At 46.6% G+C, this 24233-nt stretch overlaps 1 protein-coding gene across 11 annotated transcripts in view; it reads left to right on the forward strand.

Annotated features, from left to right (window-relative positions):
- Positions 1–24233, forward strand: part of DCAF8 (DDB1 and CUL4 associated factor 8) — a 42951-nt gene that overhangs the window by 6862 nt on the left and 11856 nt on the right. For 6 of the 11 annotated variants that reach the window (XM_047705462.1, XM_047705473.1, XM_047705464.1 and 3 more), the window contains 5 exons: positions 7474–7548; positions 10278–10948; positions 11902–12042; positions 13295–13389; positions 17972–18082. In XM_047705462.1, the coding sequence (XP_047561418.1) occupies positions 7500–7548; positions 10278–10948; positions 11902–12042; positions 13295–13389; positions 17972–18082 (1067 nt within the window). In that variant the 5' untranslated portion in view covers positions 7474–7499. Of the gene's footprint in view, positions 1–694; positions 739–4849; positions 5017–7473; positions 7549–10277; positions 10949–11901; positions 12043–13294; positions 13390–17971; positions 18083–24233 lie in introns of those variants that run through there. The other 5 variants (XM_047705471.1, XM_047705470.1, XM_047705468.1 and 2 more) reach the window with 2 other exon arrangements.

The following is a 24233-nucleotide window of genomic DNA, read 5'->3' on the forward strand; positions in this document are numbered from 1 at the left end:
CTCCATGCAACTTAACTGATGAGCTGCACCCCACCCCCTGGCCCAGACAGACAGGGCCATACCAGGTTTTTCATCTTGCACGTATCTCCTCATCCTTGTCCTGGTCTTTCTCCACTTCACCCCCTGAAATCCTATCTTCCTTTCAAAGCCGAGTTTATCTTTTCTTTTCTTTTTTTTTTTTTTTTTTTTATGATACTGATGCTGGCATCCCTCGTGTCCTCGTTGTATACTCATTTTTCCGACTGAGGAGTGGCTGCGGAAGGGATTCGGACTGCCTGGGCCGGGTTTGTAGCTCCTGTGGTGCCTTGTAGGCTGTTGCCTTACTAGCTTGCCCGTGCATCGTTGGGCCACTGGGTGGTGTCAGAGGCCTAGGATGTGGGTACGCAAGGGCCGCTGGCATGCTGGACAGTTAGGGGCCCTGTGCTGTCAGATCTTCCGCACAGCGCGGAGAGGGCTGAATTTTCCTGATTCAGAAACACTTACAGTTTCTTTCCGCTCCTCTGCCCAGCGTGCCGGGGGAGACCGTAGTATACTTACCTCCTCTTAGTGCCTCAGAGGGAGTGGCCCCGCGCTACAGGCTTGTCCCCCTGAAGCATGTTGTATGTCGCCTGAAGTTCAGTTTCCTTGGGGTTACCCTTTGAATTTCAGTGCCCGGGGTTCTCTGATTAATAAACACCGCACTGCTGGAGCGTCGCTGGCGGTGGGAGTCGGGAGTTGGCTGAAGAAGTAGAGAATAAGGTGAGGAGAATGAATTTTAAATGAGCCATTGCAGCTTGAAAACCACAATTGGGGTTGGGGAAAGTAGGTCTGGTCGATTCCCGTTCTTTTTTTTTTTTTTTTTTGTAGGATTTTATTTATTTATTTGACAGAGAGAGAGATCACAAGCAGGCAGAGAGGCAGGCAGAGAGAGAGGGGGGAGGTCTGGTTGATTCCGGATGGACACAGAGCCCAGGGCAGAAAGGCAGATTTGTCCTGTAGATGGAGAGGGCCTGAACAGCTGTCCTGTTACGGGTGTGTTGGGACGTCTGTCCTCCCAAGAGGAGCCAAACACTGTGACTCTCAGATGTCTGTTCTGCTAATAACTGAAGTATTTTCTACCACCATTTGTCAGTTTCAGAGGCGATTCTAAAACTCTGTCTACTTTAAGTATAGGTGTTGATGTAGGAGAGCTTGGTGCTTAAGTCGCAGAGGGAGGCACGTCAGGCCACACCGCCAGGCTCATGTAAGGCATGGGGGCTCGCGGGGCCGGGTGAGCCGGGTCTCAGTAAAAGGGATCGGGGATGGTCATGTTTGTAGTTGTTGATGCTCCCATTGGGCCTGAGGGGAGGAAGAATTATCACACCCATTTTCCTAGACTCCAAAGGAATGAAAGTGAAATTTAATTTGAGAGAAATTTAAAAAATAAGTTTAAAAAGCATTAAGTATACAAATTGACAGCACAGCCACAGAACTATTTTAAACTCCTTCAAGCTCCTGATACTTTTAGTTGTCACCAAGACAGAGGGGTTGGAGTCTTTTTATAAGTTTAGGATTCATCTTGCCTGTCATGGTGTTGCTGGGAAATCACAGGTGGCTTCTGTCGCAGCCAAACTCCTCCCATACTTTCTTTTTCGAACAAGAACTGATATCTCGCTCTCTTTTACTGTGTCATATTGAGCACTTTAGCCAGTGTCTATTAATAGTCACAGCGTTAAGAATTTAGTATTTTTAATTTTATTCTAATTATTATTATTATTTTTTTAAAGTAGGCTCCATACCTAGCATGGAGCCCAGCACAGGGCTTGAAATTGTGACCCTGAGATCAAGACCTGGGTGGAGATCGAGAGTCGGGTGCTTAACCAGCTGAGCCACACAGGTGCCCCGACCCTGAGAATTTAGTATTTTCAATTTTAATTGTTGGGCTTTGTCCGTCATTAACACTTTGCCCGACTTCTTCCTCCCACATCCCTTTTCTTATTCCCTTTTTATTGGCCACAGTTTTTGAGGTGTCATTTACATACATGTAAATTTTTTTTTTTTTTTAAGATTTTATTTATTTATTTGACAGGCAGAGATTACAAGTAGGCAGAGGCAGGCAGAGAGAAGAGGAAGCAGGCTCCTCGCTGAGCAGAGAGCCCGATGCGGGGCTTGACCCCAGGACCCTGGGATCATGACCTGAGCCGAAGGCAGAGGCTTTAACTCACTGAGCCACCCAGGCGCCCCCATACATGTAAAATTTACACCTTTTTTCAGTGACTCATTTCGTAGATTCTGACAAACACACAGTCACATGACACCAAAGGTGGAGGCATAGAACAGTTCATCACTTCCAGAGGTTTCCTCATGCCTTTTCGCGGTCTGTTCTCTTCCCACACCCCCAGCAACCGCTCTTCTGTTTGTCCGTAGCGTTTATTTTGCTTAGCATGTCCGTGAATAGAATCATACCACGTCGCTGTAGGGGTCTCGCTTCTGTGACAGAGTGTGACATACCTGCCACCCATCTGCATTGCTGTGTTTCACTAAGTCACTCCTTTTTGTCGCTTGGTAGATGGATCACAACTTACGTATTGTCTATGACATGGTTGGAGAATATTTGATTGTTCCTGGTTTTTGGTGAACCTAAGTAAAGCCACTAAAGAAAACATTCACCTGTAGGTTTCTGGGTGAACATGTATTTTCTTTTTTTTTTTTAAAGATTTTATTTATTTATTTGACAGAGAGAGATCACAAGTAGGTAGAGAGGCAGGCAGAGAGAGAGGAAGGGAAGCAGGCTCCCTGCTGAGCAGAGAGCCCAACGTGGGACTCGATCCCAGGACCCTGAGATCATGACCCGAGCCGGAGGCAGCGGCTTAACCCACTGAGCCACCCAGGTGCCCTTTTTTTTTTTTTTTTTTTTGAGTACGTACCTGAGTGGGATTCTGGGTTGTATGGTAAGGTTGACTGTGTAAAAAACTTCCAGACTATTTTCCAAAGTGACTGCCATTTTGCATTTTTGCCAACAGCGTGTGGGACTTGAGTTGCTCCCTTCCTTGTTAGCACTTGATAAAGGAAGCTTTCGTTATTATTATTTTAATAAATTTTAGCCATTCTAATAGGCGTGTAGAGGCTCATTGTAGTTTTAGTTTGTATTTCCCTCATGGCTGAAGGATGTCGAGCCTCTTCTCAGGTGACCATTATTTAGCTGTGAGAAGTAGATTTTGGCTGCTGCCCTCTAGGAAACCATCTTTTGCAGATATTTTCTTCCAGTTCATGGCTTGTTTTTTCATTTTCTTAGTAGTGTCTCTTGAAGAATAAATTTTTAATTTGGTAAGTCCAGTTTAATTTTTTCTTTCACAGCTTGTGGGGGGCTTGTTTTGTTTTGTTTTGAGTCATTGTCTTAAATATTTGCCTAACCTGTGTCACAAGCATTATCTTCTTTGTTTTCTTCTGGAAGTTATATTGTTTGGGCTTTTTTTTTTTTTTTTTTTTTAATTTTTTTATTTTTTTAAAGATTTTATTTATTATTTGACAGAGATCACAAGTAGGCAGAGAGGCAGGCAGAGACAGAAGGGGAAGCAGCTCCCTGCTGAGCAGGGAGCCCAGTGTGGGGCTCAATCCCAGGACCCCGGGATCATGACCTGAGCTGAAGGCAGAGGTTTTAACCCACTGAGCCACCCAGGCATCCCTCTTGTTTGAGCTTTTATGTTTAGGTCTATGATCCATTTTGAGTTAGTTTTTGTATATTGTACAATTTAGGAGGAAAGTTTTTTTTGTGGGTTTTTTCTTGCCTTTTTTTCCTTTTTCTCTTTTTTCTTTTTTGCATTTGGATGTCCTGTTGTTCTGGTATATGTGGTCTCTTACACAAATCTTTCCTCAATATTGAGAAAAGAACCCCCCCCCCCCTCAGTGGTTTTGAACAAGAGATGTTTGGTACCTCTTCCACAAAATACTTTTATACACTGTATTAACTGCCCCTTTGCTTGGTTTTTAGTTAATAATTTATCATATATTTGGTTAAAAATTTAAAGCCCGTTTTATTAATGCAAGAGATATCTAGGTCATTGGGATTTCTTGGGTAGAAATTAAAATGACACCTGGATATTTTTTTTCCCATCCCCCAATAGTTTACTCTTTAACCTTCAGTTTGGCAGGGGTTAGGGTTATTTTTAGAGTGTAGGCAGTAGAGCTAATCTAATTAAACTCCCCCAGCTACCTGGGACAGTGAGCTCATCAGCTCTTCCAGGCTGAGATTGGTTTGCTCTGGACTGGATTTTACACGGCAGTTCATCAAGGTAAAAGCAGTAGATTGTTGGGAATGTAGTGCATGAAGAAGGCAATTTATGTTTGGGTCAAGTTTGGTCCCTAACTTCTGATTTTTTTTTTTAAGACTTATTTATTTATTTATTTGACAGAGATCACAAGTAGGCAGAGAGGCAGGCAGGGGTGGGGGGGGGAGCAGGATTTAGGGCTCAATCCCAGGACTCTGGGATCATGAACGTGAACCAAAGGCAGAGGCTTAACCCACTGAGCCACCCAGGTGCCCCCTATCTTCTGATTCTTAAATAAGATTAATTCTTCAGTGCTGAAGGAGATTCTAGAGGGGCTCCTGTACTTGAGACCAAGGGCGCCGTCATAGCATCTTGCCTCTTAATTTGGGTACTTTAATTCCTGCCTCAGAGTTGAGACGGTTTTAAATTTCTTTATTCTGATAGAAATGTAAACGATAAGAATAACAGATCATTTCCAAAGTGATGGTATTTTATTGTCATCATTTCTTGACTTTTTAAAAAAGTGGTCCTCCAAAGGGGAAGGTGTGTACCCCAAAGAGTATTGAAGGTGATACGGTGATATATAGAAAAAGAATGTCGGAACTTGTTTTTTTTTTTCCTAGAAAAATTAAGCTTCGTGTCGATGGGACTCGATTAGATGTGTGGTGCACATGCGCGCATACTGAGGGCTCGTGGTGGAACTTGCTGCCCATCGCGGTTCGCGAGCAGCGTTGAGAGCAGTGCTGGAGCGCATCCTGCTGCGGGACTTCTCACCCGGAATTCTGCTTAGGTGCGCCGTCTCTGCGGATACTGATACTAGTTTACAGAAAGAGAAAATGAATCTGGAGAAGGTTAAGTAGCTCACCAGTGGTCAGAAAGGATGCTAATGGCTTCACTGGTACTACAACCCGGGACTCGTTTTCGGTCTAGAACTAGTTTTGCTAAACTCTGTGGCCCCTAAAACGTGACCTTGAGAAGCTGTCCGCCTGCCAGCTCAGGGATGGAACAGAGTTGGCGTCGGCACGCGCAGGGTTGTCCCTGTTTCTGAATTTGCGGTACATTCTGTCAACTTCTTCCCAAAGAGAAGATCTCTTTTTGTAAGAGCCTTAAACCATTTTCCCCAAAAGACTGCTCTGCAGCCCCTCAGTGTGAGTGGAAGCATATGGCTCCGCTCTTCCTGCCTCTCGGGGCGAGGAGCCCTGGCTGCTCCCGGTCGTGGGGGCTACGAGAGCAGATGCGTCCTCCAGCGCCTTGCGGGTCTGCGGCTCAGGCCGTTCAGTGTTGAGCCAGGGTCTCTGGAGCCACTGTCGTCTTCGGAAGGTGATCGTGGTGGGGTGGACAGTAGGGTGCGGTTGAGAGGTGAGAAAGCATCAGAGCTCTTCTCAGTTGACCAGAACGTGTGCTTATGACCTGAGTGTTTAATCGTAACAAAGTAGCACACTTGCTTTCCCACCTCAGGAGACTTTTGCATCGTAATTAACTTCAACCCTAGGTGGGGAAGAAGCTATTGCGAGATGCTGGAGAATGTAAACAGCCCCCCCCCCCCCCCAGGAAAGAGCCAGTGCTCTGTGAAGCATGCTGTGCAGAAATACCTCCTTGGAGTAGGAGGAGGGAGACAGCCTGCTCTGCAAGCCGCTCTGTGCTGGTGTTTTCGCCGTGGCCTCACAAATCTGTGCTTTGTTGGCGTCGTCTCCCAGCACCCTTCCAGGGCCTGCCTCGGACCCGGCCTCGGTCCTACCCATGCGTTGCTTGTACTCCCCCATGCTGGCCTGCGGAGCAAGCTTTGGGCAGCTGTCTCTTGGCAGGGGACACTTTTTGAAGCAACTTGGATTTCTGTAGAGGAGAGTAGGGGGTCAGGATAGGGATGGGGCTGCTTCTGGGATAATTGTTGTGGGAATGAAAGGGCTGTTGAAAGATTAGAAGCCAGTGTGCCTGGGTACGAGGACCGGAGTCATAATCATACTTTGTCTTTGACCAGTGCCTTTTGTCCAGGCACTGAAAGGGCTTAACAAAATTCTGGCCTGAATAATATTATTCTTTGCTCTTTGGAATTTGCTCGAGGTGGGAGTGAGGCCCTTTAAAAATAATGTGTTACAGTGGTATGAAAGGAAAAAGGCTAGGTACCCCGATTCACAGACAGGCCTTCGCCAAACAGGTCTGGTGAGAGTTGGCGGAATTAGATGAAATAACGTTTGCCACTTTTGAGATGGATTGAGATGGTTTCATGGAAATGTGGCCCTTTTCTTCCCCAGCTGTGGACTTGGTGGCTTCGTTGTAAGAGGAAAAAAGAAACCTTTTCGGTTCTTTCTTGGGGAAGGGTACTCCTGAATTTTAATTTGGCTCTGCCTCTTACAATCCTTAGTGTCTGTGCCTCTAAGATCAGAGCTTGGCATCTGAGTGAACACAGAGCCCGAGCTCTCACCCCTATAGCTTGGTCTCTCCCGTCTCTTGATTGGTGTGTAAGGTGGTATTTGGAGTCTGGCCCACCTCTTCATGTAACGAAGGCGTGTCTTTCACAGAATTATGGGTGAAACATAGGATTAACTTTACAACAGAGGATTCTTGCCTAGAGGACAAGGCTGAAGCTTCGTGTTAGGCCTCTGTGTGTGTAGTACCTGTCGCTGGGTATATGCCTGCTGGTGCAGGTTTGAGCTCCGTTCCTTCTTTCCCATCTCAGAAATCACTGCCAGCTACTCAGGTAAAGAGATGACCTCCCGGGGCGCCTGGGTGGCTCAGTGGGTTAAGCCGCTGCCTTCGGCTCAGGTCATGATCTCGGAGTCCTGGGATCAAGTCCCGCATCGGGCTCTGCTCAGCAGGGAGCCTGCTTCCTCCTGTCTCTCTGCCTGCCTCTCTGCCTGCTTGTGATCTCTCTCTGTCAAATAAATAAATAAAATCTTTAAAAAAAAAAAAAAAAAAAAGAGATGACCTCCCAAAGATATGTCTCTGTATGGAATTTAGACATGGGGGAGGGGGATCCGCTATGATTTTCAGCAGCTGACAAGCCCTGTTGAGCACACAGTCAAAACTGTCTCTTTTTTTAGAGGAGTCTCTACACCCAACGTGGGGCTCGAACTTACAACCCTGAGACCAAGACTTGCATGCTCCACTGACAGCTAGCCAGGCAGCCCTCAAAATATCATTTTTATGAAAATGACAAAGGCTGTGCATGGTTAAATGTCTTGTCCCTTTTATCTTCTCTCCTAGATTATTTCCTAATTGTTTCATTCTCTTCCTCTCCTGAATGCAGGCTGGCCACTATAAACATCATTCAAGATGTCCAACAAAGGGAGCAGCGCAGATGGCAAAACAGACTTAGCCAATGGTAAGGGGCCACCTGAGGTTCTCCTCCTCCCCTGAAGGAAGTGGAGACCTGGGATTTTAGTGGAGGGAAGGAAATCTTTCCTAAGCGTGGACTCTTCCTGTGTTGTTGTGTGTATAGACAACTACACAGGAGACACCCTGGACTATCCGGGACTTTTGTTGCTTCAACCTCTGACTGTTTCCAGAAGGTCAGGAATAGAGGTGTGCCATTAGGAGGAGTTCAGGTAGTTTGGAATTCTGAAAGGTGGTAAGAGTGGATGAAACCCAGGAGGAAAAGATCAGTTAGTGGTGGAAAGAAGGGAGCTGGGGGAGGGTAAGGTTCCCCAGCTGCGACGAGGGGTCTCTTTCTGCGGCAGGTCCTGGTTCGGTAGAGACCTCGGACGAGCGATGAAGTTACAGCCTAAACTGACTGGTGTGAGGGCTGGCCTCTGTTCTTTGTAGGGCCTGGCCGGGTGTGAACTCACTGGGTCTAGGGCATGTTTGAAGGTAGAATATCAAGATTTTAATAATGGGTTATTCGATTAATGCTTCAGCCCTGAGCCTCCTTCTGAACTGGAGAAATGCCCTTCAGATATAATTGGACGGCGCAGCACTCGGCATTCTGGGCACGTTGGTCAGGATTATAGGCTCAGTTCTGGTTGATGAGATTGGTAGAGCAGTGAAGTTGAGTCAGGGAAAGTAAGATTTGTCAGCGTGCTGTTTATTGACCCGTGTTCTCTTCTTACCAGTGCTGTTCATTCATTTCTGTTAAGAAAAGTGAGTCAGATTTTTGACTGGGCTTAGTTGAGAGACTCGGGGTCCTAGCGTGGTTTGAGGTATGTAGTTGATTTGGAAGTTGACCATCAGCTGGGTCAGGGATTGGCCGACTGTGGCCTGCGGGCCGGATCCAGCCTGCCCCTGCTTTTGTAAAGTTTGTTGGAACGCAGTCATGCCCCACTCATTCACATGGTGCTTACGGGCGCTTTTGTGCTCCAGCAGCGGACTTGAGTACTAGTGACAGAGATCCCTGTGGCCTGTGAAGGCCCTTGCTAGAAGAAATTTGCTGACCTCTGGATCTTGGTCATTGGCTGTGAGGGTCCCCTTGCTGAGCTCGTGACGTACTCTGGCCTTTATGTGAATATGCTGGAGCCCCCAGGTCGTCTTGATTGGTTCATCACCATTTTAACAAGAAATGCTAGGAGTTTCGGTGTTTCTGTTTTCCTTCTCCCCAGAATCGAAGTGCGTGGCGCTTTACCCTTTCTCAGCACTCGCAGTTTGAAGGCCAATTGTGTCTGAGAGACCACATCTGCCGAGCTTTCTCAGCACGCGGCGCCGTCTCAGCAGGTGTAGCTCCGACGAGCAAATGGCTGCACTTTCCCCCTTTCTCTTCCCGTTCCTACCCCCGTAGTTTCCACGCTGGGATCTTAGTTGAGGTGCTTTCTGAAAAGAGCTGTTTACAAGTCTCCCTACCTTCTGTCGCCGTTTGAACCAGCGCGCTTGTATTGTTCATCTGTTTTCTGTGGCGGGTTTTGCCTGAGACTTTGTCGTGCAGGGGTTCCATGGCTGCAGAGATCTTTGGAACTTCTTGCTCTGCTCCGGGTGACTAAGCTGTCAGGAGCTACTTGGAATCCTTTCAGTGTCCTCATGGGGTCGGGTAGCTGCTACCAGCATTGCACGGAGCTGCTCTGCTGTACCTCACAACCTTCTCTTCTGGCGAGGTCAGGTTCGTAATCATCAGGAAAGGAGGCCGTGAACAGTGTTTAAAGTCCTCAGCCGCCTTCCTTCCTTCTACCTTGGCTTCAGCGTGGAGGCTGTGGTCACGTGGCTCCAGCACACTGCGGAGCGGGGCACTCGCTGGAATGCGATTTGGCTGCTGTTAGGTAGGCGAGTGCGCTGTCTGATCGCTGGGGCTTAGATTGCCCAGAGCGACCTAGTTCTTGGAGAACCACCAACATGGCCAGCCTGGATGTGGTGAGCTTCCCTTCTCAGATACCACTCTCGTGGCCCTGCTTTTCATCAGTTTTGTGTGTGCGTCTTGATAAAGCTCTACCTCAATAAAGAGTTCCTGTAATTAGCAGTAGCATTGGCATTGTCAGGTTAATGAAAGTCAGAATATGTTTATTAGTGAAAGGTGAGCAAAAACCCATCCTAATGATCACAGTTCCACTTGTCCCTTCTACTTCCTTCTGGTTGTTAGTGGATTTTAGGACCTCAGGGGAAGAAATTAGGATTTGAGAGGGGGGAGGAGCGGTGCTTTCTTGAAGTAGGAAATGATTCAACTCCCACCCATTGTCAGAATGATTTTCATCTGTTATTTTCTGTTTTTCTCTAAGAAGATGTCTATACCATTTCTTGCTGGGCATGGATGTTTTTTCTCTTACATGTGGTTGAGTTATTCGGTGTGACTGGTGGATGTGCCTTGAGCAGGACAGAGCTTAAGGTGGTTGGTACTTGGGCACAGCCTGTCCATGCTTTGCAAGAGAGAGAGAATCGATCACTCTCGGGCCATCCTGGAGTTCTCCACTTGGTGTTGAAGTACCTTTATTTGCATGTGGCTCTGGTCTTAATCTTTTCAGTTTCTTGTCCTTTACTCAGAAGGTAGTCTTGGTAAGCATATGAACAGAAACACTTTAATCGAAGTTGGTGTCCGGACCTTTGGGTGATGGTTTTTCGACTGAGGCGGGACATCCTTCTGATCACAATCCCATTTCCTTATTTCCCCCTCACTCCCCTCTTCTCACTGGCATGCAGGAAGCTTGTCTAGCAGTCCGGAGGAGATGTCTGGCGCTGAGGAGGGCCGGGAGACATCCTCAGGCATTGAAGTGGAGGCCTCGGACCTGAGCTTAAGCCTGACCGGGGATGATGGTGGCCCCAATCGCACCAGCACAGGAAGTCGGGGCACAGATACAGAGAGCTCGGGGGAAGACAAGGACTCCGACAGCATGGAGGACACTGGCCATTACTCCATCAACGATGAAAACCAGGTCCATGACCGATCAGAGGAAGAAGAGGAAGAGGAGGAGGAGGAGGAGGAGCGTCCTAGGCGTCGGGTCCAGCGGAAGCGGGCCAGCCGGGACCAGGACTCGTCAGATGATGAGCGGGCCCTGGAGGACTGGGTGTCTTCGGAGACGTCCGCCCTGCCGCGCCCTCGCTGGCAAGCCCTCCCTGCTCTGCGGGAGCGGGAGCTGGGCTCCAGCGCCCGCTTCGTGTATGAGGCTTGTGGGGCAAGAGTCTTTGTGCAGCGTTTCCGCCTGCAGCACGGGCTGGAGGGCCATACTGGCTGTGTCAACACCCTGCACTTTAACCAGCGCGGCACCTGGCTGGCCAGTGGCAGCGATGACCTGAAGGTGGTGGTTTGGGACTGGGTGCGGCGGCAGCCGGTACTGGACTTCGAGAGCGGCCACAAGAGCAACGTCTTCCAGGTGAGGCAAGGGGGCAGGACGGCAGCTGAGAAAGGCGGGCGGCAGTTAGACGAGCCTGAGAGGCTGCAGAGGGAGCTGACGGGGAGCTGCGGTAGAAGGAGGCATCAGGACTAGTCCTGCCGCGGCTCCCGTGATGACTCAGAGGCGTCAAATGCCCTCAGAGACCCACGACAGCCTTTGTCTTTCCTAAGCACAGTGGTGGTTAGAAGCCTCCTTACCAGTGGGACGCTTGGAAGTCCTCAGGAAAGCACTCAGTGTGCCCTGGGGCAAGGCTCTAGAGCTAGACTGGGTTCGGTTCCTGGCCCTGCCCCTTATTAGCTTTGTGATCGTGGCAGATTCTTTAATCTCCGGCTTCAGTTTATTGGTGTGTAGCGTAGAACTAATAACACAGAGGACCAGGGCAGTTAATATAGCAATGGAAGTTAAGCAGTTTGGAACCAGGCATGGGGTTAGTGGAATCCTTTGGTTGGGTTGGTTGGAACCTTTGACAAGTATTTGTGAGCATTACTAGTCTCTGTTTGCTCAGCAGCCCCACCCGTCATGTTGGTCCTGTAGCACTGATTCCTCGGCATGATCTCTTCCCCAGCATCTCCTCTGGTTTCCTTTGTCTTTGTAGCAAATTTCTGTTTGCTTTCTGAATCAAGATAGATTTTCCTTCTTCTTTTCTTAAGTTTTTCCCCTAGTAGGCATAGTCCTAGTTCACCCGAGCACTTACCCTATACCAGTTCAGCCTTGCAGAGTCCGTTGAAATGCTCTCTTGCATCAGAAGGTTTTCCTCCCTCTTCTTTCGCTCTGGGAAGAATGAACTTGAGCCCACGGTACAAGACTAGGAGAGCTAAGTTTCCAGCTGTGGTGCAACCAAAAGGATGGGTTATGTTTGTTATTACAGTTTCCCCCTCTCAAATTCACCTCCTCAGTTTCTTCTGTATGTCTCTTTTTTCATGAATACCCAGGCCAAGTTCCTTCCCAACAGCGGTGATTCCACCCTGGCCATGTGTGCCCGCGATGGGCAGGTGCGGGTAGCAGAGCTGTCTGCCACGCAGTGTTGCAAGAACACAAAGCGTGTGGCCCAGCACAAGGGAGCGTCCCACAAGGTAAGTGAGCTCTTGCCCCCATGGTTGTGTGGTCTCGCTCCTCCACCAAGGATCTCAGCCGGGGCCTTCCCAGATCTCTGCCCGTTGTGTCTTCTCTGTTATGGTCACCTGCCTCACTTTTGTCCTAAAATTTGTAGATTAAAAAAGGATGAAAAGCAGCCACCCTTAACTTCTTGCAAGTGAAGTATTTGAAAGCTTTCTAGATCTTGCACATACAGCGTTCAGGCGATGATACCTAGGCCCTAAGCTGACCAGCGGTTGGTTTGGAAATCCTTGAGCCTGTGCCTTCCAAACCTCTTAAATTTCCCTTGATTGTATCTGGAACACTTTAACAGCTCCAAGGTCTTAGTGGCCGGCCCCTCATGTGCGAGAGCTCCAGCTTCTCTCAGCTCTCAGGGACAGCACTATTTATGGACGCCCTGTTTAGGACTGGGAATATAGAACAGACAGTCGTGGGGCGGCCAGTGAGGAGCCGAGAGCTCGTCTCAGAGCGGTCGTGCTGTAGAAGGACGGCGGCCCTCTCTCACAAACCCTAAGCAGTAGGTAGGTGGATGTGGGATATCCTTTTCTAGACCGAATGGCTCAGAAAAATACGGAAGTTAACCTGTTTCCTTGATTCTTAAGCCTGCCTTCAACCCGTTAGTTAACTAATTTTTATAACTAAGGTGTAAGGAATGAAACTTGGGCACCGTTTCTCTCCCCACCTGAGAGTTTAATTGATTTTCTTTGAGAATGAACCTTAATGGTTAATGTTTTTCTTTGGTATCTCTATTTGGATTCCTTGGGGACTTAGTTGAAATAGCAAAACTCCTGTGCTTTTGACTTGTTTGGAATAAATAAGCTGTAACAAATTCACATAGAACAAGAGAGAATGGGTTTATTAGTTCCTTTCCTGGGGTTTTACAGCAAAAAAGCTAGACATGTCTCTTGCTGAGACATTTAAAGTGCAGTCCTTCCTGAAGATAAAGGAATGAACTAGATGGCTTCTAATTCTAATCTGTAGAAACCTTTGTCTTAGGGCACCTGGGTGGCTCCGTCATCTGCCTTTGGCTGAGGTCATGATTCCAGGGTCCTGGGATCGAGCCCCGCATCGGGCTCCCTGCTCGGCAGGAAGCCTGCTTCTCCCTCTTCCCACTCCCCCTGCTTGTGTTCCCTCTCTCGCTGTGTCTCTCTCTGTCAGATAGGTAAAATCCTTTAAAAAAAAAAAAAAAAAAAGAAAAGAAAAAGAAACCTTTGTCTTTTTGTCCCTTAGTTGGCCCTGGAACCGGACTCTCCCTGTACGTTCCTATCTGCAGGTGAAGATGCGGTTGTCTTCACCATTGACCTCAGACAAGACCGGCCAGCTTCGTAAGTACAGCAGGAATGTTTTTACAGAAGTGGATCTCTTGGCCTTGAAAATACCCCACCTGTCCTAGGTAATACCCACGTGTCTGGCCCATCCGAAGGGTCCCTCCGTGCTTGTGCAAAGAAGCAGGTTGAGGGTTGGGCGCTGCTTCCCTTCTTTGTGTGGTTGGTCTGCTGCTCAGCAGCACGGGACTGTTCGGTCTGCCTTCTTTCCTAAAACGAGCTTCGGCTGTCTTCCGTGTCGGCTGTAATCACGGGGTGATCTCCTCTCCATCCACTTGGGCTCCACTCCGCTTGCCCACGGGAAGCACATTACTCTGCAGAGCAGCTTAGCGATATGGTCTGATGGAGTTTTCAGTTCAATTATGTATAGAAACATGTAAGCAAAGGATAAGTCTTGCACGAAAATATTAGTGCCTGTAATAGAGTCTGTCATAATAGTTTCTTTTTACATGAATTTGAGACTCCTGGTTAATCGCATCACTCCTCAGCCGTGTGATGTCCTGTAAAGAACAGAGCATCTTACTTGGATCTGAACAGACCTGGGACGGATTGCCCCTCAGGCACCGCTAACCATTCTGCACCGCCGTTTCTCCAGCCTTAACTTGGGACATAACCAATCAGTATTTCTCTCTGTGATCTCCTTGAGTATTTTCGATAATGTCCTTGATGCCCCAGCATAGTGTCTGGCTCCACATTTGGAACTGTTTACATTATAGCTACTAGTTAGTTTAGTTTTAAAAATTTTAATTGTTCTTATAATAAGTAAATCTATCTTATTTTTTAAAAATTCAAATAATAAAGTATATTGACAGAATGTAAATTCTGTCTCATGCACACCTCTCTGCCCCCACTTTTCTGGCTATTGGTAGCCACTGTTAAAAATTTTGGAATACCTTTCCAATCCTGTTTGTATACTTTTATGTATCTTAAGATATACATATACAGTTTCCCTCGTAAATGGGATTAAATGTACATACGTATAAATACACGGAGTCCCCTGCAGTTTGCTTTCTTCATGTGGAAACATGTTTTAGAGATCTTTCTACATCCGACCATGAAAGTCTATTTAACCATGGTAGTTAAAGCAGTGGTTTATTATAACAGTTTATTTAATTGCTACCTTGTTAATGAATTATCTACATTATTTATGGTCTTGTTAGTGTTAAAAATTATAACAAGTCTTGTATGTCATTACCGATGTTAACTAAGGGATGTTAATGATTTACAAAACATACGAGTAGAAGATAAGCTAATTTAGGAAATATAATCTCAGGATTGGTTATTATTAGACTTTTATTTTTCTTTATTTTTTAAGATTTTATTTATGAGAGAGAGAGGGAGGGAGGGAGCGACTGAGTGAGCAGACAAGTGGAAGGAGCAGCAGGAAGAGGGAGAGGGAGCCCGATGTGGCTTGATCCCAGGATACTGGGATCTTGACCTGAGCAGAAGGGGCTACTTTAACTGACTGAGCCACCAGGTGCCCCTTGTTATTTTCTTTCTGTAGTTCCAGAGGGGAGAGGAAGCTCAAAGATGCAACCAGTGGGCTCAGTTTGTTTGGTCTGCTCTGATAGAGAGTTGTGAAACAGAGTGGGAGCCTACCCTGTGCGCCAGCTCATAGGAAAACCACTGTCAGATCACAAGAAGTTGGAGACCATGTCGTGGGCAAAACAGATGACTTGGGCAGATTACGGAATTCGGAATGAAATGACAGAAGCAGTGGCTCTGGATGCAAGCACTGATGGATGGGCTAGAAATTCAAAGAGGGAATATAGGAGAAGCTTGAAGGAGGAGGAGGCCCAGATTCTGGATTTGGGGAAATAAGAGACTGAACTTTCAAGAAGTTTTTGCTTTAGGGGCTGACGAAGTAGTAGAAAGCTTGACTGAGGTGGGGGACTGCGCGTAAGGTCATGGCTGGAAAGTCCGAGCTGTCTTTATGTGTGGAGCTAGTGCGTGAACTTGCACACGTCAGAGGCATCCTTGTGTGAAGCTGGCATAATGGGAACTTCTCTTTGTGTGTTTATGATAGCTAAGTCTCTGGAAGCTGGTGAGACTGGCTGACATTTGAGGAAAAGAGTTGGGTTTGGAGCTGTGGGTGGGATATTCCTTTAGCCAGTGGAAGCCCGTTTGAAATACTCTACAGAGGACTTCTTTGCCCTGATCTGTAGTTATTTTTCCCTTTTTGTTGGAACATACCTGCTTGCTAAAAGTAAGACTGATGAATCACAGACCTTGTACCCCTGAAACAAATAATACATTATTGAGTTATTTTAAGAAATGCAAATTTTAAGGCAAAATTTGGTAAGTTTGTTTCTTATGCTTTTGTGTCCTTCCTCCTCCTGATAGGAAAAAAAATTTTTTCTTTTCACCTGCTGCCATGATTAATCATTTTTATAGCCAGCTCCCTGGAAAACCCATGGTACTCTGCATTTATCCATTGGGAGAGAGAATTTTTCATTTCCGATGAGTACATTGAGGCATTAGGAAGATCGAGCTCGTTGTCAGGATTACAGGGTGGCAGAGCCCTGTTTCATAATCTGTCCCTTCAGTTTCTCCCTTCTGCTTCCACATGGTCAGCCTTATGTTTGTCTGCCTCTCTCCTTCTGAAAACCCACATTGCTGAGAAAATGCGATGATCTTGTGAAGAACGGCAGCATCTGCTTTTCCCCGACGGAGACCTGATTCGAGCTGCCTCTCCTCTGGGCTAGTTTTGTTCCTTAAACTCAGTTTGGATATGTTTTCTACCTTGTGTTTTTGAGGGTTGTGAATGTGTGTGTTTTCCTTAATGACATTCATTTTCATGACTTTCATGCACTGTTTCTTTTTTCAAGATTTTATTTATTATTTATTTGAGGGACTGCATGCGAGCACGTAAGTTAGGGGGCAGGAGGGGCAGAGGGAGAGGGATAAGCAGGCTTGATACCAGGACACTAGGATCATGACCTGAGCTAAAGGCAGACGTTTAACTGACTGAGCCGCCCAGGCGCCCCCAGGTAGTGCCTAAGTGAAAAGCTGCAGAGATTTTAAAATCAAGTAAAATCTCTCCAGTCTAGAACTGCTTAGAGCAGTTCTAGACTGGAGGGACTTTGACCATGCAGAGAAGATGCTAAAATCATTTCTTTACAAAAAAACTCGTTGTCATGGTTATATTTCTTTCAGTTTCCATAACAACATGAATGCACAAAACCGTAGAATTAAAAAGGAAAGCTAGAACCCAGCCCTTTCCTTCCCTATCTTTCCTTTCCTGTAAATTCATTAATCTCTATGATAGCATATTTGACTGGCTGGACACTTGGATTCGGGAAAAGTATTCATAGTGCCACCCTTAAGCTGGGACAGGCAGGGCTATTTAGCCAGAATCTTCTGGCTAAAACTAAAATTTTAGAGGGTTTTACTCAGGACCCCAAAGACCTCCTAAGGATCACCCTTTTTTTGTGGTACAACCAGAGGAGTAATTTAGAGATGATTTTCCAGTTTTAGAAATAGCTGTCTCCATACGAATCTCTCCTCACCTGCTTCAGACAAAGGAAGAATGCTGCTTTCCTTTGGGCTGTCCTGTGCTAGAGCTAAGGCTTGTCATTTTTCGGTGTGCATTTTTAGAGCTGGGTTGTAAGTGACACTTCTGTGGGATCTGGGAAGTAGATTTCTTTTTCTTTCTTTCTTTCTTTCTTTCTCTTTCTTTCTTTCTTCCTTCCTTCCTTCCTTCCTTCCTTCCTTCCTTTCTTTCTTTTTTTAAGATTTTATTTATTTGGGAGAGAGAGAAAGAAGGAGGGCACAGGCAGGGGAGAGAGGGACACGGGGAGATGGAGAAGCAGTCTCCCCACTGAGCAGGGAGCCTGACTCAGGGCTTGATCATGACCAGAGCCGAAGGCAGACCTTAACTGACTGAGCCACCCAGGCGCGCCTAGGAAGTAGATTCTAACCTTAAGGTCTTTTCTGGCCACTGTTTTTATGATTCATCCTCCTCTTGCTCCCTGCTCCCAGATGGATTGGGAGGATGTATTTATATCGATGGGAAGATGTGGGTGGTATCGTCTGTTTAATGATAGCTTATCATCGTGTTGGACTCCGGCTAAACCAACACTACCTGAGAAGCAGTACTTTCATATACTTTAATTTACACGTCTTGAGGAACACCAGAAAATGACTTCACTACACGTTTGTTTTTCCTTCCCCAAGGTAGCATTTATTAAATATATGTGGAGGTGATTTTTGTTTTTTTCTTGTTCCAGTGTTCAAAACAAAACTGCTTTTTTCTTTCACAGTGAGAATCTGGTCTTTTCTTTCTTTTTTTAAGATTTTGTTTATTTATTTGGCAGAGAGACACAGCGAGAGAGGGAACGCAAGCAGGGGGAGTGGGAGGGGGAGAGGCAGGCTTCCCGCTGAGCCGGGAGCCCATTGCGGGGCTCGATCCCAGGACCCTGGGATCATGACCTGAAGGCAGATGCTTAACGACTGAAGCCACCCAGGCGCCCCGGGAATCTGGTCTTACTAGCTGTGTCTGCATCACTCTCTGTGCTCTCTTTTGTTGTGACCATCTGGGTCTTTTAGAGAATATAACTTTTACACTCTTCTCCTCTCGAAGGAAACTGGTGGTGACAAAAGAAAAGGAGAAGAAAGTGGGGCTGTATACGATCTATGTGAACCCTGCCAATACCCACCAGTTTGCGGTGGGTGGACGAGATCAGTTTGTAAGGTGAGTCTGGCTCTTTTGTGGTAAGACTTAGAGACTGATGCATTGGGGACCACCAGGTGTCCTTTGTGGCACATGAGGATGGGCTCAGAATCCATTAACCACCATCTTGAACCTTTTACCCCCTTCCAAAGAGCTTAAGCTTCTTCTGAGGCACTCTGTCCTGTGATGTCACAGTAGGAATTCCTGAGGGATAGCTTACCATGTTACAGAGATTGTCAAGTTCTTTTCTTTTTCTTTTTTAAGATTTTATTTACTTGAGAAAGCACGCAAGAGAAAGCATGGGGCGGGTTTGGCGGGGGAGCGGGGCGCAGACGGAGAAGCAGACTTCCTGCTGAGTAAGGAGCCTGATGGGCTGCATCCCAGGACCCTGGGATCATGACCCGAGCCGAAGGCAGATGCTCCAGGCATAGGAGATTGCCATGTTTTAAAGAAGTTTGATGAATTGACCAAGGTCCCCACATAGCAGCTGTGACATAAATCTGGGTTTACTAGCAATTGATGTATTAGTAAATATTTTCCACCATTTTTCGTATATAAATTAACATGTACTAGAAATTTTGAAGGCTGGCTTCAGATACAGAAATGACATGAGTGGGAGTACTCAGTGTGAGCTCTGCGTTTTTGACTCCCACTGTCATGTTTTCTTTCTCCTTAGTGATATCTTTGTTACTGTGAATGTTTGTTATAACACAGGCTGTTGAGGCATATCCTAAGGAAAAGAGTTCAGAGGTTCAGTCCCCATGTGTATCACTTAGTTTCCTTCTGGCCCTTAGTCACAAACTGTATCCCCTCCTTACCCAGTTGGCCTATTTGAGCTCTGTTTCTGTGGTTATACTCTCCTGCTTTGCTCAGGGATCATCAGTTTGAAAAGGAGGAGGGAGAGGATCTCTAGAAAAATGAATGATTTTTTGCTTTCCTGATTGGGGTGGGGGGTGAAAAGCGTTATTTTCCTTTTAAAATAAGAGCACTTTTTTTTTTCATAATGATTCTGAGATTAATTTCACTGATATATATCATGGGGTTAGAGTAAGTTTTTAGAAATACATGAAAGGGACACCTGGGTGGCTCAGTGTTGAGCCTCTGCCCTCGGCTCAGGTCATGATATCAGGGTCCTGGGATCGAGTCCCGCATTGGGCTCTCTGCTCAGCGGGGAGCCTGCTTCCTCCTTTCTCTGCCTGCCTCTCTGCCTACTGGTGATCTGTCTCTGTCAAAGAAATAAATAAAAATTAAAAAAAAAAAAAAGAAAAAAGAAATACATGAAAGATGACCTTCCCTTGTTCAAGAATCCTGCCACAAGAGAATTAGACAACTTTGTGCCTATTTCCTGTGTCCCTTGCTTTCCAAATTCTTACCCTTTATTCACCAGTAGTAGTAAATACGTAGGAATAGTGTTTTTGTTTTTTGTTTTTTTGTTTTTTTTTTTTAAATTTTTATTTACTTATTCGACAGAGAGAGAGAGAGAGATCACAAGTAGGCAGAGAGGCAGGCAGAGAGAGGAGGAAGCAGGCTCACTGCTGAGCAGAGAGCCCGATGCGGGGCTCGATCCCAGGACCTTGAGATCATGACCTGAGCCGAGGGCAGAGGCTTAACCCACTGAGCCACCCAGGTGCCCCAGTGTTTTTGTTTTTAATAAGCTATTGATCGAAAAGGGTTGTAGTTGTCAGGTGCTGCCTCCTCCAAATAAAGCATTTACTGAAATTTCTGGTTTGGATTTCCTGCTTAGTTAGAGCTTTGGATTGCTTGAAAAGTCTGTATCTGTAGATAATCCAGCCACTAGGTCCTTGATGTTTGGAGGAGACTAGAGCAGTTGGCTTTATCCAGAACTGCAGTTGATAATGCCTTAATGCCAAAGCTGATAATGTTGCCAGGGTTAGACTAAGGCTGGAAATCAGTTTCAACATTTTAGCACAAGGAGGAATACTTAGATTTTCTGTCTCTCTCTTTTTTTTTTTTTTAAAGAGTTTATTTATTTATTTGACAGAGATCACAAGCAGACAGAGAGGCAGGCAGAGAGAGAGAGAGAGAGAGAGGAGGAAGCAGGCTCCCTGCTAAGCAGAGAGCCCGATGTGGGGCTCGATCCCAGGACTCTGAGATCATGACCTGAGCCGAAGGCAGAGGCTTTAACCCAATGAGCCGCCCAGACGCTCTGGATTTTCTGTCTGTTATCAGCTCAATAGCCTCTGTCCCTTTGTACATTGCAAATTTTTTAGCAGATGTAAGCTGTTACTCGGCGTGTGTAGGTTTGGAGGCACACTGACCCCGTGCAAGTAGGTGGTCCTTCAAGCACCCCAGCTCTTCTCTGACATTAGGCTTGTTCAGTTTCTCTGGCACCTCTTCAGTTCAGCCAGTTGAATGTTTTGGGATTTCCCCTTTCTTTCTTTCTTTTTTTTTTTTTAAAGAACTTATTTATTTATTTGACAGACAGATCACAGGTAGGCAGAGAGGCAGGCAGAGAGAGAGGAGGAAGCAGGCTCCCCGCTGAGCAGAGAGCTGGATGTGGGGGCTCCATCCCAGGACCCTGGGATCATGACCCAAGCGGAAGGCAGAGGCTTTAACCCACTGAGCCCTCCAGGCGCCCCGGATTTCCCCTTTCTGATTATTTCTTTGAAGGGTCCTTAAGAGCTCACCTTCCAGTACAAATCTGGAAATATTTTTGATGAATATTTTGTATCATGACGCCATTAGCTTTCATTCCTAGCCTGAAGGAATTCCTTCAAGGGAATACAGAGAAATTGCTTACTCATCCTCAAGGCCTTTGCATCATGAACACTGCATTTTGGTTTAGTATTGTGAAGAAGCATTTAAAGGAAGCCTAGAGAGACCTGCTTTTTGGCCTATAGCCAGAAAAGGGGTGGGGGAAGAAAGGAAAAAGTAGGCAAATGGAGGTGGTGGAGGCGTGGGTGCCTACTACTGGATCCTACTTAGGTAGGATTAGGTTTACGAATTGACGGGAGTGAGGAAAAGGAGAAAGTATCAGATGAATGAATCCTGGTGTGTTGACATGTAAATTTATTGGTAAAGGATTTGGTATAGGCCCTGGTTGATAAACACTCAATAAATAGTCCCTTTGCTTTTCTGTCCTTAGGCCGATATCAGCAACACCGAGAGAACGCTAGATTTAAGGGCAGGGGCAGGTGGTGGGCAGGCTGGGGTGGGGAGGTGGGGAGAAGAGATGAGGGAAGAGAGAGGCTTAAGGTAACAAGCTAATGGGTACATGAAGGCCTATGGAGATGCCATAAGTGTGTCGAGACTGTGTTGAAACCACGCTGGATTTGAAGGGCACGGGAAGAATCAGTGTTGTGAAGATGTCACTCTTTCTCGACTTGATCTGTTGATTCAGTGCAATTCCAGTAAAAATCCCAGCAAGTTATTTTGTGGATGGTGATAAACTGATTTTAGAGTTTATGTAGAGAGGCAAGAGATCTGTAATAGCCAACACAGTACGGCAGGGGAAGAACAGAGTTGGAGGACTGATAACCCCAGCTTCAAGACGTCCTGTAAAGTTGCGGTCACAGAGACGGTGCAGTATTGGCAGAAGGATAGACGAGTAGATCCGTGGGACAGCGCAGCGAGCCCTGCATTGACACACGTCAGTGTAGTCGACGGATCTTTGACAAGGTTGCTCAGGCAGTACAGTGGGGCCGAGAGGATCTGCCCAGCAAGCGGTGCTAGAGCGGCTGCGCGTCCACACGTGGAAAATGGAATCTAGACAGACCCTACACCCTTCACAGAAACTGACTCGGATGGATCACAGACCTAAAAGTAAAACCCCACCCTATAAAACTTCTAGAAGATCACATAGGAGAAAACCTGGATGACCTTTGGTATGGTGGTGGCTTTTATTTTTGATTTAATAAATTGTTACTTTCCGGAATGTCCAGTCGCGGCTCTGTTCATGCATCTTCACTGGCAGCTCAGGCACCTCCCCGCTCGGCGCTGCTGGCGGGAGCTCCCTGAGCTCTGTGCTCTGTGCTTTGAGACCGATTCAGTAAGGATTTCGCTGAGGAGCTCCTGAAAGGCTGCCCTGGCCGGAGGATGTCGCTTCCTCAGTCTCTCAGAGACAACAGCTAGAGTGAAAAGCTTATAGTTGGGAACTTCCTCATAGAGTTAGTCACGTGTTGCTTTGTCACACAAGACCAGGTTACTGAGATTGTCCCAGACTTTGCCTTTGGACCACTTCTTTTTGGCCTTGCCCCCAGATTTGTTCACTGGGCCTTTGTCTTTTTTGGTTGGCTTTCCGGCATCTTCCTCCTTGTCCTTGGGAGGTGTTGGGAGGCTTGGAGAGCAGCGGCCACGCCTGCAGCCTTGCTGAGATGTCGGACAAAAAGTGGTGATGCCTTTTTATTTTTTTTTTTTTTATTTTTTTTTTTTTTAAGATTTTATTTATTTATTTGACAGAGATCACAAGCAGGCAGAGAGGCAGGCAGAGAGAGAGGAAGGGAAGGAGGCTTCCCGCTGAGCAGCGAGCCCGACGCGGGACTCGATCCCAGGACCCTGGGATCATGACCTGAGCCGAAGGCAGCGGCTTAACCCACTGAGCCACCCAGGCGCCCCATGCCTTTTTAGATATAATTCCAGCAACATGATTTGTGAAGTAGTTGATAAGGTACACTTCGTTAAAATGAAAAACTTCTGCTCTGTGCAAGAGAATTCAAAGACAAATCACAGGTTGGGATTTAATACTTGCAAAAGGCATATCTGATAGAAGACTGTTACGTAAAATACACGAAGAGCTCTTAAAACTCGACAAGAAGAAAGCCCAATTAAAAAATGGGTCCAAGACCATAACACCTCGCTGAAGAAGGTATATAGATCGCAAATAAACATGTAAGAGGTTGTTCCACGTCCTGGGTCATCAGGAAAATGCATACTAACGACGAGATACTGCTCCGGAACACTGACAGCACCAGACCTCGGCTGGGTGCGGAGCCACAGGAACTCTCATTTATTGCTGGTGGGAGTGCGGGACGCTACAGCCACACCGGAAGCCAGTTGGTGGTTTCACACAAAACTAAACATGCTGTTCCTGCATCATCCAGCAGCCGTGCTCCTTGGTGTTTGCCCAGTGGAGCTGAGAAGTACGTGCACTCAGCCACCTGCACACAGATGTGTGGAGCAGCTTGCTTCGCTGTTGGCGAAACTTGGAAACAATTGTGGTGTAACTGGTACATCAAGATGTTGGACCAGGGTTCGCTGCTCAAGAAGAAGTGAGCCGTCCAGACGTGAAGACGCAGAGGACCATGAAGTGCGTGTTATGCCAGTCTGAAAAGGCTGTATACTATATGATTCCAAGCATATGACATTGAGGAAAAGGCAAAAAATTATGGACGTGATAAAAATGCTGGTGGTTTTCAGGGGTGGGGACGGGGAAGAGAGGAACAGGCAGAGCACAGAGGATTTTCAGGGCAGTGAAAATGCTCCGTACGGCATCATAGCGATGGATCTGTGTCCTGCGTTTGTCTAAACCTGTAGAAAATGCATCAGGAGCAAATGCCCAGGTGGTCGCAGTGTGTCAGTGTAGGTTCATCCTTGGTAAAAGCCTACAAAAACCGTTCTGGTGAGTGGTGTTGATAGTGTTGAGGTGATGTGTGTGCGGGCAGAGAGTGAGGGAAACCCCTGCCACCCCTGGATAGTATCGTAAACCTAAAACTGCCCGAAAAAATAAAGTCTCTGATGTTTAAAAAAAATAAATTTTTTAAATACCAAGAGCCTGTCCTATGCTTAGAAAATAGGGGGCTAATTCGTATTCATCTTTGTATCCGCACCGTCTAGCACAGGAACTGGCAAACTCTACTGCCTGTTTTGTTTTGTTTTGTTTTTAGTTTTGAGAGAGAGAGAGCAAGCAGGAGCTGGGGCAGGGGTAAGGGGAGAGGGACAGGCTGACCCCTGGCCGAGTGGGGAGCCTGACGCAGGGCTCCATCCCAGGACCCTGAGATCGTGACCTGAGCCAAAGTCAGATGCTTAACTGAGCCACGCAGATGCCCCTATACTGCCTGTTTTTTATAAATAAAGTTTTATTGGAACACAGCCATGGCCATTTATTTACATATTATCCAAGGCTGCTTTCATGCTACAGCGGCAGAGTTTGGTAGTTGTGACAGGGACCAGATGGCCTGACGGCTTAAAACATCTCCTGTCCTACCATTTCAGA

This window comes from Lutra lutra, chromosome 15, assembly GCF_902655055.1.
Source record: "Lutra lutra chromosome 15, mLutLut1.2, whole genome shotgun sequence".
Lineage (NCBI taxonomy): Eukaryota > Metazoa > Chordata > Mammalia > Carnivora > Mustelidae > Lutra > Lutra lutra.